This window comes from Palaemon carinicauda, chromosome 45 (assembly GCF_036898095.1).
Source record: "Palaemon carinicauda isolate YSFRI2023 chromosome 45, ASM3689809v2, whole genome shotgun sequence".
Lineage (NCBI taxonomy): Eukaryota > Metazoa > Arthropoda > Malacostraca > Decapoda > Palaemonidae > Palaemon > Palaemon carinicauda.
Window position 1 is genome coordinate 38,744,049 of NC_090769.1, and position 19,196 is coordinate 38,763,244.

Consider the following 19,196-nt stretch of genomic DNA (forward strand, 5'->3'; position numbering starts at 1 on the left):
CTTACTTTGTTATATTAGCAGTATACACGTAGTGATGTTTTTTGTACTCAAGCTAGGTTACATCACGATGCAGTAGCATATCTAGAACATCACTTATTCATGGCAGTACCTCTACTGTGTGACTGTAATTCTAGTTAGCCTCTTCAAGCCCTACAGGGTGTAGGGCGTGACGCTGACACTGACAGAAGGTTTGATGTTCCGTTCATGGGCGAGAAGCAGTTCTTGGAGGTTAGACTTTCAACATTTAAAATGCGGAGAGGTGTGACATCAGGCATTGCCGGGACATCAATGTGTTGGGAAGGGGTTCCGGCAAAGTGACCGAGCTGCTAAGTGATCAGAGGCCATTAGGAACAGCTTCCTTGGCTTGTCATGGCTTGAATTGTCGATCAGCTTGAGAAACGATTTCGTTGGTTCCAGGAAAGTTATTGAAAATGCACAAAAATACATAAAACTTATGGACTGAGGTAGATATTTTGTTTGTTTAGTGTTACGACTCGATCAGCCATGTTGTGTTTCGGGCGATCCAAACAGTGTTGTAGCATTCAGGTTAGATGCACCTGACTGTGCCACTTCAGCCTTGAGCGCTGACCGGTGTCTAAATCTACCATCAGAATGTACTAAAGGGTTTGAATTCTGAGGTCACTCAAGATTGGAGGATATAACTAGCAAGTCTTGACCAATCTGGACTGGAACTCTTGGAGCCAATAGAAAGTAGTTCCAATAACGGAATACTGGAAACTTCCCACAATTCCCAATGACACCTTCCTTTTGGAAAGAGGAAGCTAAGAATTGGGGTGTTGGAAATTCAGGCACAGGAGAGTGAACCACCGATTCAGGAGACAAAATTGGGGTTTTACACTCGCTTCTTTTTTTTTTTAGGATAATTGTCTACAAATATACATTAAAATCACCTAAACATCGCAAACAACACAGTAGATGCTCGAAGATGCGTACAGCAGCCGGAGATCATGTTTATGAACGTGAGATGCGGGCTTCAAGAGCTCCCAAACGCTTGGCCACCTACCGTTAACTTCTGTAAGCAAGGTCTAATCTCAAGTTTGTGCTCATATCTCACTGCAAAAATTTGCTCGTATCCGTTCATTGTGTTTCATAATTTAGAAATTTACTTATTGATATAAAATTAATTGTAGATAAATAATTATGACTCTAAAAGGGAAAAACATGTTACGGTCTATTATTTACCTAAGTGAAAGAAAAGTATATCGCTAATGTGTTTGATATTCTTAGTAGCATTATGCGTTCATACATGCAATGCAGTTCTGTTCGTTGTGCTTTTATATGAGAATGTTGTTATTGATATAAAATGAATTGTAAATAAAAGAATCATGACAAAATTAAAAAGTATGTTATTTATTTACCAAAATGAAAGAAGAATATATTGCTAATGTGTTTGATATGCGCTGTAGCATTGTGCGTTCTTATATACAGTACAGTTCTGCTCATTGTGTTTTTTTATTTAACAATGTACGTTTTGATATAGAATTCATTGTAAATAAGTAATCTCGACATTAAAAGGAAAGTTACGATCTGTTATTTATTTACCGAAAGGAAAGATAAATAAATCGCTAATGTTTTGATGTGCATAGTAGCATTGTGTGTATGTGCATACACATACGATGTAAAATAGGAGAGCAGGATCTTAGGGCAGTAACTTGCTTCAAGGTAAGAAGATAACCAATGGGAGAGCAGGACGATGGTGGCAAGTTTACAGTTTGTGGCGTGCGAAATTTAAGATTATTTTTCGGTGGGCGGCCGAATCTTGTTTCGTATCATGAGTGGTTTTTTTGTAATGAGGTGAAAAAAACTTCCTCTCTTTTCGTATCTTGAATTTTATGCATATAGAAACTTTCATATCGAGAGGTATTACAGTACTTATACAGTGATAGAAAGCAAATAAAGACAATATTAGACAGTACAGTGGGTTACTTAGTGTGTTAGTTGACTGCGCTTAGGCAATGATCAGTGAGGTGGTAGGTTAGAGGTTAAGCCACCCTAGGGCAGCATGTATTCACGGATTCTTGCTTTTTGCTCCTGTTTCTGTTACCTAAAACCCCCTTGAATAAGGAGAGCTGACTGTACTCCACTCTTTTTGGTGAATGGATATTGGTCACTCTTGAGCCAAGTCTAGACTCAGCAGTGTAGACATTCTTCTTCGAAGTATCTTTTTATGCTCGTACAGATCTTGCAGCAGTCCTGCCCTTCAGTTGCGCTAGGGCCACTGTCTTGGAATGTGGTCAAGGTCTTACATTCCCTGGAGACGGCATCTTACGAGTCTTTGAAATATGTATTAGATAGGGGATCTGACCCTTAAGACAGCTTGTCTGCTTGCTGTGGCCTCAGCTAAATGAGTTAGCTAACTTCATGGGCTCTCTTTCAATATCACCCATTCACCCTGAGTTTGTTGCCAAACCCAAAACATGTCTTCTCGCAATCCCAACATTCTCTTTTGAACTTTGAAGTCTCCGAGAAGTAACCGTGGATCCTGATCAGCTGTTACTCGGTCTTGTAAGGACATTGAGAGCTTATCTCAAGCTCACCAGATCTGCTAGACCCAATCTGCAGCACCTATTTGTTAGCACTGAAAGAAACTAGATCACCAAAAACACTGTCTCCATTTGGTTGAGGGAAGTAATTCCAATTTCACTTACTTCACTTTCCTTTTTGTCTCGAGCTACAACTGGAGTATGAATAAAGGCTCATGATATAAGTATCAGTACCTTTTTAGCGTTTTCATGCAACTTTTCTTTGGTGAAGGTTCTTAAGGCCAGTGTCTGGATACTTCGGACAACATTCACTGTCCATTACCTGAGGGATAACCCACAGGTCCATGAAACCCTTTACTCTCGAAACTGTTTTCACTGCTCAGCAAGTGGTTTAGCTACTTTAGCTCCCTTACAGAACAAGTAGCTTCGGGTCGAGGGCAGAGCTTACAAGTAATTCTTGGATGAAAGTGATGAATGACTGATCTTTTTGATTTTTCTTTTAATCTTCTCTTTTGGATTTTCTTTTTAATTTTTCTTTTAATCTTCTCCTCTTTTGGGGTACAGTTTTGGGAGACTCGCCAGCTGGACTCTTCCTGAAGTGAAGGTAAGATCACTAGGCTCTCAGTTACTGGATGAATGTCATAAGGTGGTCCTTTCCCCTCACTGCATTCGAGAGGGAGTGTTTTATATCCAAGGAAACCCACTGATCCATAATATAGCCTTATCATCATGTTTGCCAGGTTACAGCACAGAGGTTGATGCCCAACTAAGTACTTTGAAACACAGGCTGCATTCCAGTTTTTCCATGTTTGGTTTAGGAATTTTGCTTCCTCGGCCATAGAGCAAGAATCTTTGCCTCCCAGGTAATGTTCCAGCCAATTGGAAGGGGATTTCCTCCCTCCTAAAGATGAGTCTCCTATAATAATGGATGATATTTTGTATTATCATGTAGGAACAATTGACAAATTTAAATAATTTATATTTTTCCTAACGATACAAACCTGAGTCCTTTACTCAAACTTGCCTTCCATCACTGTTCCCTAATAAGTCTTGGCTGGAGACAAAGTGCTTGATATCACTGGCAGCCTGACAGGTGAGGTGGCTGCTTCCTAGAGGCGTGCCAGTGACCTACCAACTGGTTTGTTTACACCTCGACAGAGATTTTATCTAAAGACTTTAACTGCCATGTTCCATCTTTTTCAGTTTTCTATCTTATAGGATTCAGGTTTGTATAGTTATGAAAAATACAAATTACTTTTGAAATTTGTCATTATTACCCTACTAACAAACCTTCTGTTATTTATTTGGATATTACTTCTAGCGGTAGCTGGAAGCCAGGCATTAGATTCTAAGTGCAAGGTGGCAACCCTACCGAACCACCACAATGAGTAAGTAGGAGAGTGACTGGGGGCTACCCAGTCACCTAAATCTACTCACAGTTCAATGAACTATGTCATTTTTTTTACTTTTGGCTGGTAGAGAGCAGACGTCTCCTCTCTCTCCCTTCTAGGCTTAGCCATTAACCCCTATTGCTTTATGCTCATTCTTTTCTTTACAGATATGACTTGTGTTTCTACACAACGCTCGATTACAGGGTAATGTGGCGGTTTCAGATGTCGATATTTGTTCTGCGAGTTATCGAAAGGATTGCTCTTGGGTGGGTTTCCTTCCCTGTTGTGGGTTGGGTTTATTCTTCCCCCTCAGAGGGGAGGAACTTTTAATTCTCTCTATATTTTTCCCCAGCACTTCATGACGACATCGGGTGCAAAGTTGGTGGCTGTGGCTGCGGCTGACGTCTTAGCTGTCGACTAGGTCTACTCCCATTCACCCTTCCTTCGACTTCTGCTGATGGTGAGTCTTCTCGCCTTCAACCGATCTCAACGTCTCCCAACATTCCGCAATTTTTCTCTCTCCGTACAGGTCATGTTTCAGTGTGTATGCAGCTTCCGCCTGTTGAGGATTGCGTGATCAAGGATGCTCGTCAACCAACGGCTTGTTCGACAATCACCAAATCGACGGATCTTCGTTCTTTTTAACGATTGCAGGGGCAAGACTCGTCACCTTGTCTTCCTGGTTGATGAGGATGGTGTTCGCAACATTCCAATGATGTGATCAGAATTTTATTCTGTTCAATAATCGCAGGAGTGAGACTCATCATCTTGTCTTCTTGGTCGATCAGGATGTCGTTCCCGACAATCCAATGTTGAGTTCAGAATTTATTCTGTTCAACGACCGCAGGGGCGAGACTCATCACCTTGTCTTCCTGGTCGGCCAGGTTGTCGTTCGCGACAATCAGATGTTAGACACCCATTAGGGCGTCTTTTGTGATGGATCATTGATTGCCACAGAGATTGCTACGATCACGAGATCATAGGTTATCGTGATCTTGACATTATTCTTCTCGATGAAGAACACCTGTTCGGTTTTCCCTTCCGGGGATTATTCTGGCAGGATTCCCGTTAGGTAAATCCCTTCAGGGACAACTCAGAATTAAGCCTTGGCTTTTTTCTCTAGCAACACCTTATGTTAACCTTCCTTTGAAATAGAACTCGTTGTAATGAAACAGAGTGGTGCTAGGAGATTCACTTCCAGGTGAAAGATATTCCCCTTCCGAGGGAGAGTCTTTACATGACTTTTGCGCATGTTTGTGCTCACGCTCAAGATTGTAAGCTATACAGTACACTGACGGTCACGAGTTCACGACTCTTGTGGTCTCGATCACAAGCCTTTTATGGTCATGATCAGGAGCTAGACGCTTGTGATCGTGAACCAGATGCTCAAGTTAGCGCTCACGCTCATGATCCCGAGTTACACTCTCATGATCGCGAGCGAGCTAGTGACCTCAATTGCGACACTAGTCTTTCCTCAACCTTTGAGAATGCACGAGCGTGATGCTCATGTTCACGAGCGAGACGCTCACGATCGTGAGTTACACTCTGTCACAAACAACACTTGTGACCACGTTTGTGTCTCTAGCCCCTTTATCTTTGAGGACATTTGCGACTCATGCTCACAAGACACTTGGTACCGCAACCGCGGTCACGAAGCTCTCGCTCACGCTTTTGATCATGAAATACTCTCACGGTCACAAGCAAGACTCGTGGTCATGATCGCGAGCGTCATGTGTTACAACTACGAGCTACACTCGTGATTATGAACGAGACGATCGTGATCACGAGTTAGACGCTCACGATCACGAGATAAAAGCCTGTATATTAGGCTAGACACACTCGGTTAAGAGCTAAAAGCTCATATCGACAGGCATAAGCTCACAATCATGAACTAGATGCGCATGCTCTCGTGCAAGACGCTCTCTCTCTCATGCGAGATGCTCATGCTCTTGTGCGAGATGCTCATGCTTTTGTGTGAGATGCTTGCACTCATGAGCCAGAAGCTCTCTTGCGAGGCGCTTATGCTGGAAGCAAGACGCTCTCGCGCAAGATGTTCACGCTCTTGTGCGAGATGCCCATGTGGGAGTCGCTCACAATCACGAACGAGACTCTCACGAGATCACACGAGGCTTTCCAAGACTTAGAACGAGGCTATCATGATCATGAGCGCAGTCTCGAGCGAAACTATCCTGACCAATTCGGTAGATCTTAGATTATCCAGATCCCCGATTTGTCAGCTACCAGTTGCCGTTTTTCAATGGTTAGACTATCACGGTTGCATATTAATAGCACCATTCGCTGTTTTTATGTTCAACAGCTAGTCATTCGTTGTCCTACACGACGGTAGCGCGTCTTTTTCGCCTGCTGGCCATTGTGCTGCCTGACGTTCACTAGTCAGAGTCTAGTGATCACTATAAGCCTGCTCCATTCTAGGCTTATAGTTTGCCAGCAACTTCCTGAGAGGGAGCTGCTCAAGAGAGCTCTCTCTCCTAGACGGCTTAAATTGTGTCTCATCACTCTTGGGCTTACACTACCTAGACCCGGCAGAGTTGATGTAATTATGGTTTTTTTCCTTCATGGAGAACCTAAGAATACTCCCTTCATCAGGCGACGGGGATAATTCTCTAATGCAAGGTTCATTGTCCCCCGCTCTTTGGTTTCTTTTTTTTTTTGTATCACAAATATAGCTTCTTGGGTTCCCAAAACTTTCTCACCGTTGGGGGAATCAGAGGGATTAGCTTCAAGGTGGCCAGTTTTATGCATTGAATCAGGTACACTTACGGGAATTCGTCTCCCTTGAACATACACGTTTTTCATTTACACTTCGTTTATACTACAGGAAAGTTTGCAAACAAAATGCCTCAAGAACCAGGGGTTGCTTCGGTTGTTACCGTCTCCCCTGTTGTCCTGTTTATGATGGGGCTACTCACAAGCTGATTTTGCTTGAATAAGAACTACGTTAGTTAGACAGTCTCTGAAGCAAATTGAATCTCAGAGATGATAGGGTAGGCAGATTCTTTGAATCTGTTTTTCTCCCCCCTCCATGTTGAGACACACAACCTCACGAGGTTACCGCCATTCTCTCCCTTTTAGGAAAAAAAAATTCAATGCTGTTCAATCGACAGCCATAGCAATTTACTTGCTACGATTTGAGTCAACCCTAGATGGGTAACTGATAAGAATTAAAAACAGAGGATATTGAAAATCTGTTCTCTCCACCTCCGTTGGCCCTTAGGTCCACGGACCTTAGTGGAAACACATTCAACCTCCATCTGCTTCCGTTCTGGGGGAAACATCCGTCTACACTTCATGAAACTCAGACTTATTCATGAAATCGGATGATGACTTTCTCCCGTAACCGAAACTCCCCCTTAGGCCGTAATGTTTGGGAATATATTCCTTTATCATAAGAGAACCCCTCCACGAGCTTGTAATATTCGGCTCATGTCCTATCGTCAAGGAAAAAAAGTCCAGACTTTAGCTACAAGGATAGTATCTAGTATCTTACATTTCCTGTAGGAAATAGTAAGCAGTCTCTAACTCTCTTCCTCTTGATTGGAAAATCTGATCTCTTAGGGAGACGAAGTACTCTGGGATACAGCCGGGCTTTGTTGGTTAGAAGTTTCTACTTTTAGTTTCTCCTCCTGAGACGAGCTTAATCCTCAAATCTTTTCATGCAAGGGAAGGTTTTGCGATCAACCAGTTAGCCTCATATATAGGATCAGTCCTTACAGTATCTTGAAGACGTCGGCTTACTAACTGATTGTAAAGTCTCTACTTTGCGAAACATATTCCGTTTACCTTGACCTATGATTAGTGTAATCAAAGGAATGACACGAAGGTCATATCCTATACAGATATCTGTTGACTGTGTCATTACCCTGTAGAAACTTTCTCAGGTCCTACAAGACCACATCAGCCCCCATCGAGTCCGACCTCTGAAGAACTAGCCGGGTCCCAGATCCTTCCCTTGGTCCTCGACAAGATCTGTGCAATAACGGGCCTAGTTAAAAGTCTGCCTGACGAGAATCTTTTCCAAGGAGTAGATCTCCTAGTCCTTCTGAATTTGATGTTTCCCATAGAGGCATTAAAGAAAGGGGGGGAGGCCACATTCAGGATTATGATCAGAGCACGAATGATACCATCTCTGTATCCCCTAGTAGGTACCATATTCCTTTGGGAAAGTTCCAGAGGGATGGAGGAATAACAGTGATTCGTAGGTTTCCTGTCTGTAGGAGAACTTTTCCTGCTTCTACGTGGTCTCCCCTTCTTGGTATCCTGTCCACGGATTTGGATTTTATGGAATCCAACCCCTATGCAGGAGTATTCCTCCTATACCCTCATTTTGGAGGTCTTCCATCGAAAAGCTGAATGAAGATCAATGTCAAAAATTTATCTTTTACAGGAGGACTGCTGTCTCCTGTTTGATTCACTTTTACGAGCAATTTTATCTGAGAAAGGAATAAATGGCTTCTCCCTACTTCCGTGCAGACTTATAGTCGAACTTGTCTCATTAAGGGACTCGACTAGAGCTAGGTCTAGCCTCGTCAAAATTGCCAGCTAAGGAAAGCACGCTCTTCGACTTAGGACCTTTACTTGTCCATCGAGCATCTCCTCTGATCGTTGCTCTCCATAGAGTTTGAGCTGATTACCCGTAGGGGGTAATACAGTCGTCTACGGGACCGGTAGCTCTAAACTACAGATCTTCCCATGATCCGGAAGACAGTTCTTTCCCAGTGTGACACTCGACCGAAAGAGAGACGTACCCTATGGGTCTCCCTCAACGTATCTCGCTTACGGCGAGAAACCTAGTAACATCCTATTTTGTTCCGGGCAGCTTGAACCTCAGGTTCAAGCTCTCCAAATGGGAATATGCCTCTTGGTAATCAAGGCTATAACACAGGTAATTACTTGGAGGACATACTTCGAGGAAGGTGGTTACCTAGCCCTAATTGTATAGCCCACTTGGTCAGATTTTCGTCATTGTTTTTCTTTTTCACGCCAGTGATTATTTTGAGGCCATGCCTCAGGAAAACAATGGAGTTCTCTCCTTAGGTTCAGTACGCCTCGCTAACCTTAGGAAGGTCAAAGGAGGTTTAAAGGTTCTCGTCTGTGACAAAGACTCGGTTCTTATACCAGTCACAGAATCCCTGTTCTCCTCATAGAGTCATAGAGATGACCCAGAGCTCTGTACATTTTAGGGCAGAATCCACCCATAACGTTTTCAAGCACAAACCGTGCCATTGGTAGGGTGAAAATGTGTTCTTCACCTCACTCTACCTTCAAGACGTGATCCACAGAAGACCTGATACGTTTTCTCTATCACTCTTGTGGTTCATAGCGCTCTCAAGCAGCTCCTTTGTGACAGAAACCGTGTCATTTATAGGGTGGATACGTGTCTGATCTTCACCTCTCCTTACCCACAAGACGTGACCCACAGAAGACCTGATACGTTTTCTCTCACTTCTGTGGTTGTGACAATAAGTGGTTTAACATGCCTCGGGCTCCTTGTTGGACAAGTAGCAGAAAGTTGAAGGCATTGGCTACCCGGGGTAAGACTGGGATGAATGAAAGTATGCCTGGCTCTTTTACTTTCATCATCTTCCCCTCCTTTGAGGAATAGCACCATGGGTACCGTTGTAAAGCTGGCTTCAACCTCTACAGGTAATAACCATTTCCTTTGTGTAGCCAAGTATGTTTTGCGTATACTCGTACACGTCCCCAACACCACCTGTGAGGTAGGCGTTGGGAAACGTCTTTTCATTTGTAGGGCTCGTATTTCAACTTGGAGCATCTTCTTACCTAGCTGTTCTTATGATATCTCCCACAACTACTTTAGTTGCTCAGGCCGCTATCATACTCACTGGCATTGATATGCGAGGTGCAGGATTTCCCTTGATTACAGTCTAATACTGTACTAGGGAAACCCGGGTCAGTGACTAAGCCAGTCCAGTAGTCGGACTTAACACCCTCCTAAGAGTGAGTCATCCAAATAAATAGCGTAAGGTATTTGTTAGTATGGGAACAAATGACAAATTCAGAGATAATTTGTATTTTTCCCTAACTAATACAAACCTGTAGCTATATAAATTGGTTCATTGAACCGTGAGTAGATATAGGTGGCTGGGAAGCCTCCTGTCACCCCCTATACCTACTCACTGTAGTGGTTAGGTAGGGTTGCCACCTTGCACTTAAAATCTAATTGGTGCCCTCCAACTACCGCTAGAAGTAATATAGAAATAAATAGCTACAGGTTTGTATTAGCTAGGGAAAAATACAAATTATCTCTGAATTTGTCATTTTACTAATATTTAAAGCTGTTGAAATATAGTCTAGTTTTAAAAACTTTGTTTTTCTTTAACAGGTTTTGAAATTTCATTAATTTATTTTTTATTGCTTTCAATATTATAGTTTTCATTAATATTGTTAATTTTCAGGTTAAACCTCCTGTTTATAAGGCAAATAAACTCGTGACTCAGAAAAAGATGACGATGTATAGTAAAAAAGCTAAAGTAGATCTTGCAACCTATGCACTTAAAAATGGACTGGAAGCTTCAAAGAGGTGAGATACTATTAAATTTTATTTTATAACAGTTAAGTTTATTCCATAAAATTTTCCTATAATACCATGAAGTTTTGTTTTATAACATTAAATTCATTACATAAAATGTTCATATAACAGTTATTTAACCAAAGAATTGGGAATAGTGTTCTGAATGAACTGTAATTATGTAATTATCTTACTATTCATTTTGGTAATCTGTTGTAGGTATGCTTTAACTAAGTATGGGGTTAAGATCAGATCCAAAAGTTTGGAGAAGCTGATATCTCTGTACGGTGGTGTGGCTAAAATGAAGATGAAAGGGTTAAACAAGTAAGTTTTTCTTTTAATCTTTTGAAAAGTATGTCCTATGTAGATTTCATATATTGCATGCTTAAAGTAGTTATTATTGTTGTAGCATAGCTTCTAGTTTACTTGTCAGGGTTTAAAAGTCTCCCGTTGCAATTGCTTGTTTTTTTATTCTTCCAAATGTCCATAGATTTTATTTTTCTATTTTTCTATGAATCTTACCTTCAAATCTTAAGCTAATAGTTTAGAAGTATGAGCTTCATGACCCTATGAAATTGGTGCTAGATAATTTTCAGTCTGCACCATCCTCCCCTTTTCCATAAATGCTAGGACACTGGGTCTTCGTCATAGATTAATTGCCAAGATTGGTGAGGTGTAGCTGTCTAATGTAAAATTAAGATTTAGTAGATAACCCTTGACGATCCTGTGATGGGTGCACATTTTGTCCCAAATCGAATGTTTTAGGCATATACAAAGTTGCTCCTTAATGACATTGAATTTGAAAATTTTGTTGCATTTCCAGACTGAAGCTGGAAATTCAAATATCTATCACTCGGGGGGGGGGGGGGTATTCCCAACTAACCCCGAAAGAGGTCATTCTGATGCCGTATAAGGCTGCTCTAAATAATTTAGCTGTAGCAATATCAGATGCTGAAGTCTTTCTTCTCGACCACAGTTTGTTCAATGTTTCAGTGATCGGAATGAGAGTGCCAGTCCAGAAAACCCCATTGTAACAAAAATGACAAAATTATCATTCTTAGTCAATGAGGGTGATTTTACCTTGCTCAAAGAGTGTAGTCCCTTTTTGGAAATACAGTATACCCTAAGGAGTTTGAGGGCTTCAAGAAACTATACATGTTCCGTGAAATCTTCCTTCCCAAGAAGTGGGATGCTTAGGACCAATCAGTTGAGGGGCCATTTTCTCATAGTCCTAGATCACTTTTGTGTTGTGGAGTTTAGTGCCAAACCAACCCTATTCAGTGACACATTTGGAAGTGCGATCTACAGGGGGGTCCAAGATGGCCACTTCGGCAGTAGTTAAGTCATTATGTAAGCCCATGCATGAGGTCTTAGAGAACTTTATTAGGTCAAAGTGCCATGTAAGGTGCCATATTCTTCCTGCCTTTGATTTGGAGAAATTGAAGGCAGAGGAATTCCTATACATTGATCCACTGTAAAATGCTTTTCCTTGAAGCCCTTGTGGACAAAGCCAAACCTAGAGTGGAGTAATGGCCTCATCACTTCTGGAGAAGTGGAGGAAAGGGTATCACCTTTTTTTTTTTAAAGGAAGAAAACTTCCTTTCATAAGACCACTTCCTATAAGTTACCGCAGCAGGTTTCTAAATACAGTATCCCACCGATAGCAGCTCCCATTTTCCATTCCAAGCCTCGACCTACACAGGTTTCATTGGGAGGAGGGAGACCAGCTAAGTTACCCCTCCCAAGGTCAGGCTACATACTAGAATCAGTTGATCTTGGTGTTTTCTGGCAAGAGGAGGCCAATGGAGATTATCCAATGAAATAGGAGCCAGTAAACCAAACAGTGGCAGGGGATTTCGTCAATAAGGAGCATCAGGTTGGGGGTTGTCTCCATTGTTTTCAGGAGCGGTGGACATTTTCTCAGGCACCATCTGTAGTCTCAGAGTGTCTTGGTTGTTTTTGGGTAACAGGACCACTGCCACATCACAGTTTTTGTCTGTTCAGAACTAGACTTCATTGTAAGCAAGATGCTAAAGAAAGGAGTCATGGAAAGGTGCAAGTTTCTAAAATTGCAGGGGAGACTACCAAAGAAAGACTTCCCAGAGGGAAGAGTGATCCTCGGCCTGTCGCTCTTTAAGCCCATCAGGTGTGACCCATTCAAAATTAGACCGGATGGCATGTCCACCAATTACTACACCAATGGGCTTGTACCTTTACTATAAATGGCTTATGTGTATGACAGTAAGCACAGTAATGGAAAACTTGATCTTCCTCATTCTTGTTTTCCTGAGGCTAAACTAACTAGTTTGGGGTTTAGATTTTTGGTCCCATAAATTGAAATTCTTGATGGACCGTGATTTTTAGGTGGTGTAGATCCAAATGGTATTTTCCTTTTTTTTTTTTTTAAAGACTGCTGATTTCTTAGCTCCTAAGTTGTCTGTTATTTACGACAAGTTAGCAAGAAGAGGTTCTTTAAGCACTTGTTTGATAATTGGTAATGTTAATGCATTAAGTAAATATTTGTGGTAGTTCTACCCCATATGATTCATACCTCCCATATTATCCAAAGTTTTCGAATGTTTTTTGGCAAAACGTCTAAATAAGATATGCTGAAGGTAATCCTCTGTTCCCTACTTTACAATTTGGTTTCTGTAAAGGCCTTGGAGTATGTGATGTTCTTCATACGATGTCCAATGCTGTTCAAAAATCCCCTGATTGTGGTCAGGAAGTTTGTTTGATTGTCCTTGAATTTAGTGTTGTGTTTGATTATCTTAATCATGAGCCCCATGTTTTTAAACTTAAACAGTTAGGAATAAGTGTGTTTTTTCTTATCCTCATTATTGAATATTTGAGTAATAGATTGCAAAGAATTGTTGTTGATGGGCACCATAGTGAGCACCTTATAGGAATGTGATATTTGACGTTCCTCAGGGTTTAGTTCTAGGTTGCTAGAACATTTCGCTACTGGACCGTTTTTACCCGGTCATTTCGTTACTAGGCCCCTTCGCTACTAGGACAATACGCTACCAAAAGCATATTCTTGTATTTTTTAATCTGATTTTTTTTTATTGGAGTTATTGGAGTTGCACATTACGTGGTTATAATACAGTCAGGCCTCATTCTTCCCGATAGTTAGGCTACAGACACAGGTGAATACTGCACTAGGGTGGGCTAACTCCTAACCTAAAAAGTCACTGCTCCTTGCCACGAGTGGATGCCAGAGCTAATGATTATCACAGTAAATACTGCCTAGTATTGTTTTAATTTGGTTTCTACAACAGTTTATAATCATATGTACAGTGTACAGTACATTTGCACGGATGTACACTACGTACTGGACACAGTAAGGTTTCAGTACAGTATTGTACTAAGGTAAAGTTTACTGAGTCGTCGTCATCCCTTTACTGTTCTGTATAACAAAAGTTGTTCCTATCTAGTAATATTGTACTGTAACCTAATACTCACTGATACTGTAGTGTATATTACTGTAATATTTAAACAGTAATTTTTCAATATTTAACTTAGCCGGTGATTATATAAGCTGCAACTCTGTTGCTCGACAGAAAACTCTACTTGTTCCGTAACCGAAATACAAACCACGCTATTTACAAAGGGTATTACTTTTAGCGTAGCTGAAATGGCGAGCCATTAGAATTTAACGAGGGTGTATTACCCCCGCGCTAGTTAGCGGGGGGGTAGGGGAGTGGTAGCTAGCTACCCCTCCTCCCCCTCACACACAGGTGAATACTCACTTTCACTTTTGGCTCGGACTGTGACAGACGTCTCTGTCTTGGTCCTCGCTTGGCAGCCATTGTCTGTTTTGTCTTTACTTAATCGCTTACTTTTCTTTTACTCAATATATATGTAAACATGTTTTCATGTTTGTATATATATTTGAGTATAGAAATAAGTAAGTTTCCTTTTCAGATGTGTGTGTGTGGTGTACGATATCTACGTGGAGGCCTCGGCAGTTAGGCCACCACGTCCTAATTTTATGGGTTGCGATCGAGTTTGACTTCGGTCTTTCTCTCTCTCTCTCTCTTGAGGTCGTTCACCCTTTTACTATGTTTTACTACGCCCTTGTAGCTTCCTTCCCGTGTGGGTGGGGTTGCTACGCCGTACATTTTGTCTCAATTAGTTTATGAATCTAATTGTAGTTGTTAATTTTTCAGCTTGTAGAACGATTCCTTTCGGGGTTTTCGTTTTTTTCTTTAGTGTTCATTCATTTTTAAATTACATAATTACATAGTTACATAATTATAATTGTTATAATTCTGTTTTGGTTACAGCTCTCCTTCCGCGAGTGTAAGTGGTTGTGAGGGCACGTGCCTGTTGTGTAATTCTTGTTCCTTTTCCTCGGGATTCCTCTTCGGAGCCTTCCCGGGGGAATGAATGTGTACTAATATTATTTGTTTTATTTTTTTACAGTTACCGATCTAGTTCGTTTCTGTAATATAGCAACGGTGTGAGCTGTCTGGTTGAGTCCTGGGGATTCGGCTGTTGCTGCCTCCCCCCTTGTATTGTCGTCAGGGGCGTGTCTCCTTCTACTGGTAGTACTCCCGTGTCGACGGACAGCTCTCCAGTTCATTTTAGAACAGTCAGGAGGCTTGCCTCCTTGGGCGGATAACTTTCCTTCCGAGGGAAGTTTTTTCCTGTCCAGGCTTGAGCTTTTCCTCTTTTGGGGGGTTCTTCTCTTGCCTTTTTTTCGTGCGACTATGCTCTTGGTGCTGAGCGGTCGCACCTGCAGTTTCGCTCAAGGGGCTGGGCAACTGCAGGAGCTCCTCTTCGGAGGATTGCCCCTCTTAGGTCACTGGCTGACCAGTCTCTTCCACGAAGTGTTTCTCTTTCGTTCGCGAGAGAGTACACTCATAGAGACTCCTCTTCGGAGGTTTCTTCTGTTGCTGTTGCTGTTGGCCTCCCTCGCCGTAAGGCCCTCCGTCCGCCTCGTCGTAAGGGCCTCTCATCTCCCTATAAGGGTGCTTGAGGCGCCTTTTTGAATCTCCGTTTGCAGCCTACAACTTCTTTTTCTCGATCTTCCGTCTTGGTGCAGATGGACAGCAGTCTAATCTCGTCTTCCGACGGGCAACGGTCTTCCCGACGGACAACGGTCTTCCCGACGGACAGCGGTCTTCCGACGGACATCAGTCTCCCGGCGGACAACGATCCCTTCGGGGCAAAGGGTTGCCCCCACGGGGGTTCTTCCCTTGCGTGTCAGGGTTTCCCTGCGCGCCCTTCTGTTCGTCAGCGCTCTCCTGTTCGTCAGCGCTTTCAAGATGATCTTCCCTGTGGTTCCTGTTACTTGCCCTGTGCGCCCACGTTCGCCCTCGCGATCTAGAACTTCGGTTCAGGTCGGGGTCAAGGACTCTTCTTCTTTGCGCAGGCTTCCACGCGTAGCCTTCTGCTCGTCAGCGATCATCAGCTCGTCAGCGATCATCAGCTCGTCAGCGATCATCAGCTCGCCAGCGATCGTCAGCTCGTCAGCGATCATCAGCTCGCCAGCGATCTCCAGATCGCCCACGTGTGTTACAGCTGGCACGCCAACGTTCTCCAACACTTCTGAAGGAACATGGTTCGCCAGCTACTAGCTCAACTGCGGATGCTGATCGCCATCGCGCGACCCTCAACTGCAGATGCTGACCGCCATCGCGCGACCCTCAACTGCAGATGCTGACCGCCATCGCGCGACCCTCAACTGCAGATGCTGACCGCCATCGCGCGACCCTCAACTGCAGATGCTGACCGCCATCGCGCGACCCTCAACTGCAGATGCTGACCGCCATCGCGCGACCCTCAACTGCAGATGCTGACCGCCATCGCGCGACCCTCAACTGCATGCTGCTCGCCATCGCACAACCCTGAACGATTGCCCGCTTACGCATGCTGCTCCTCATCGCACCACCCTGAACGATCGCCCTCCTGCAGATGCTGATCACCATCGCACCCTTTCACGCGATCATTCACCTGCGCATGCTGCTCGCCATCGCACAACCCTGAACGATTGCCCGCTTACGCATGCTGCTCCTCATCGCACAACCCTGAACGATCGCCCTCCTGCAGATGCTGATCACCATCGCACCCTTTCACGCGATCATTCACCTGCGCATGCTGCTCGCCATCGCACAACCCTGAACGATTGGCCGCTTACGCATGCTGCTCCTCATCGCACCACCCTGAACGATCGCCCTCCTGCAGATGCTGATCACCATCGCACCCTTTCACGCGATCATTCACCTGCGCATGCTGCCCGCCATCGCACAACCCTGCACGATAGCCCGCTTACGCATGCTGCTCCTCATCGCACAACCCTGAACGCTCGCCCTCTTGCGGATGCTGATCACCATCGCACCCTATCACGCGATCATTCACCTACACATGCTGCTCGCCATCGCTTACCGCCAGCGATCTTCTTCACCTACGCGGCAGCACGATCCCTCGCCGTCACGCCCATTCCCCTGCGCGCCCGCGCGATCGCTCGCCTGCGCGCCCGCGCGATCGCTCGCCTGCGCGCCCGCGCGATCGCTCGCCTGCGCGCCCGCGCGATCGCTCGCCGGCGCGCCCGCGCGATCGCTCGCCGGCGCGCCCGCGCGATCGCTCGCCGGCGCGCCCCGCGCGATCGCTCGCCTGCGCGCCCCGCGCGAACGCTCGCCTGCGCGCCCGCGCGACCACTCGCCTGTGCGCCCGCGCGACCATTCGCCTTTGCGCGACCATAGTTCGCGGCGAATTCCACAGCCGGTGGTAGCAGCAGGGACGCGTGCTCCTAGGCGGCACTCGGGATCACCTCCATCCAAGCACAGGTTGGTAGTGCAGGACGAAGACAGGTCAGTACAGCATTCTTCCCACCTTCTTTTCAGGCAGGAACCGTCGTGTCCTCTCCAAAGGATCGCCCGATCCCTTTCACCTTAGCGAGGATTTCGGACTCTGTGTCCTTGGAGCAGCAGACATGGTTTGATCCGCTGGCACGGGCGTTAATGAGGGTTATGAAACCAGCACTCACCGGCCAGGGTAACAAACCAGCGGCTGTCTCTCCTACGCTGAAGAGAAAGAGAGGAGTGGACTTCGTGGTGACTTCCCCCAGGGCGAAGTTGGTTCCCAAGAGGTCGGTCTCGAGGGTCCCCTCTCCTGCACGAGTACTCTCTCCTTCTCCCGCCCTGGAAGGATTTTTGGCGGGGGGGCTTTCCGTTGGAGATTTCTCCATCGGACAAGGGGTGACTGCTTACCTCTTCCTCTGGGAGCTTACCAGGTTCTTTCCCTCCTCGGTTATGGCCCGAGGTTTGGTTCAAGGAAGCTACAGGAAGATCAAGGGTACTTTCCTCCTCTCGAGCTCAGGCACCTTGGCCTTTCGTCGTTAAGTATCTACTTGCGGACAAGCTCGATGTTTTACCATCTGGACGCACTGACTGAAGGCTTCCTTCGGGTGTCTCATCTGTGGAGGTCAACGACCTCAGACACCCTTCCATCCTTGAGAAGAGTTTTGTCTTTGCCCAAGGACAGAGACTTAAACATCTGCTGTGCGGAGTAAATCGACTTCCGGTTTCACTCCTCCAAGGCGCTTTCTTCCAGACTCTGCAGGGCTCCAGCTCCCTTTTCTTTCAACCACGTCGGCCTAAGTTATCGGCTACGACAACTGGGACAAGGTGTCCAATTGCAGTTTCCTCCTGTCAGGAACAGATGGCACGGGAGACTCCCCCGGGGGGGCATAGTCCTAAAAGGAGTTCACGAACTCTAGGATTGCAGGTTTTTTCGCTGGGAGGATGCTTAAGGTTACTCATCCGAATGACAGCTTCCCGATGCCCATTCCCGCACAATCTCTGTGAGTAGCCAAGGATATCGCGCCTGCCGTCTCTGTCAGCGAATTCAGTGTCTCTGAACCTCTATGCCATAGCATCAGCAGAGTTGCCCGGTTGGGCAGAATGATCCATACCTTAGGCGAAGGTCTTCCTTAGGATCATCGACGGCTTCACCCCCGGCCCCCTCAGTCGATCCTTTCTTGTAAGGAAGGATCTGAGAGGGGATGTCCATAGTCGACCTCTCAGCCCTGATCAAGTTTGTCGAACAAACTTCGGCCAGCGTAGACCAGCAGAATCGATCAGACTGGTAACGAGGCGACAGGACTCCTTTAACCCTGGATCGGAAGGACGGGTACTTTCAGTTTCCATTCCATCCATCTTCCAGGGTGCTCGTCGAATTCAGCCTAAACTGCAAGTATTCCTGCTTATGATGCAGTGTGGCTATCCCGCCGTGGCATAGCAGGTTTGTTTCCCCAGAGAACTCTCCCTGCCTTCCTCTTGGCCGCTCAGGTGCAGACTTCCGCCTCCTCTGCTGTTTGGAGGGCTGGTCAACTCCGGTAGGCTCGGGTTTCGACCTTCTTCAGCGCCGGGAAAAGCTTCCGAATGCTGACCATGAGTGTGGGCTCATGGTATTTTGCTTGGAGCCTTCTCTTCCTCTGCCTCAACATCTGGAGTATCTGGCCATGATATTGAGTCAACCGCCTTACCACGTTGGAAACCCCGCTTCTCGTCCGTCCAGCGAGGTTAAGCAACGTCGGCACTTGGATGGGTGACCACCTGGGGACGCCAGATTCTGTTACCACATCCTCCGAGCCTTCCTTTCGGTTGACTGTGGCAAGACTGAGGAGAGTCGCAGTACCTGTTCTCAGTCAAGCAGAGTTTTCAGCCCTACCTTGGAACGTTTCCTAGTTCTTCTTTCCTCATTGACCCGTTTATAGTCCGAACGGTCGCCTCAGGATAAGTT

At 45.1% G+C, this 19,196-nt stretch overlaps 1 protein-coding gene across 6 annotated transcripts in view; it reads left to right on the plus strand.

The window, feature by feature from the left end:
- Positions 1 to 19,196, plus strand: part of LOC137634686 (protein abrupt-like) — a 310,294-nt gene that overhangs the window by 170,597 nt on the left and 120,501 nt on the right. For all 6 annotated transcript variants that reach the window (XM_068367165.1, XM_068367169.1, XM_068367170.1 and 3 more), the window contains exons 7-8: positions 10,333 to 10,457; positions 10,665 to 10,769. In XM_068367165.1, coding sequence (XP_068223266.1) covers positions 10,333 to 10,457; positions 10,665 to 10,769 — 230 coding nt within the window. The remainder of the gene's footprint in view (positions 1 to 10,332; positions 10,458 to 10,664; positions 10,770 to 19,196) is intronic.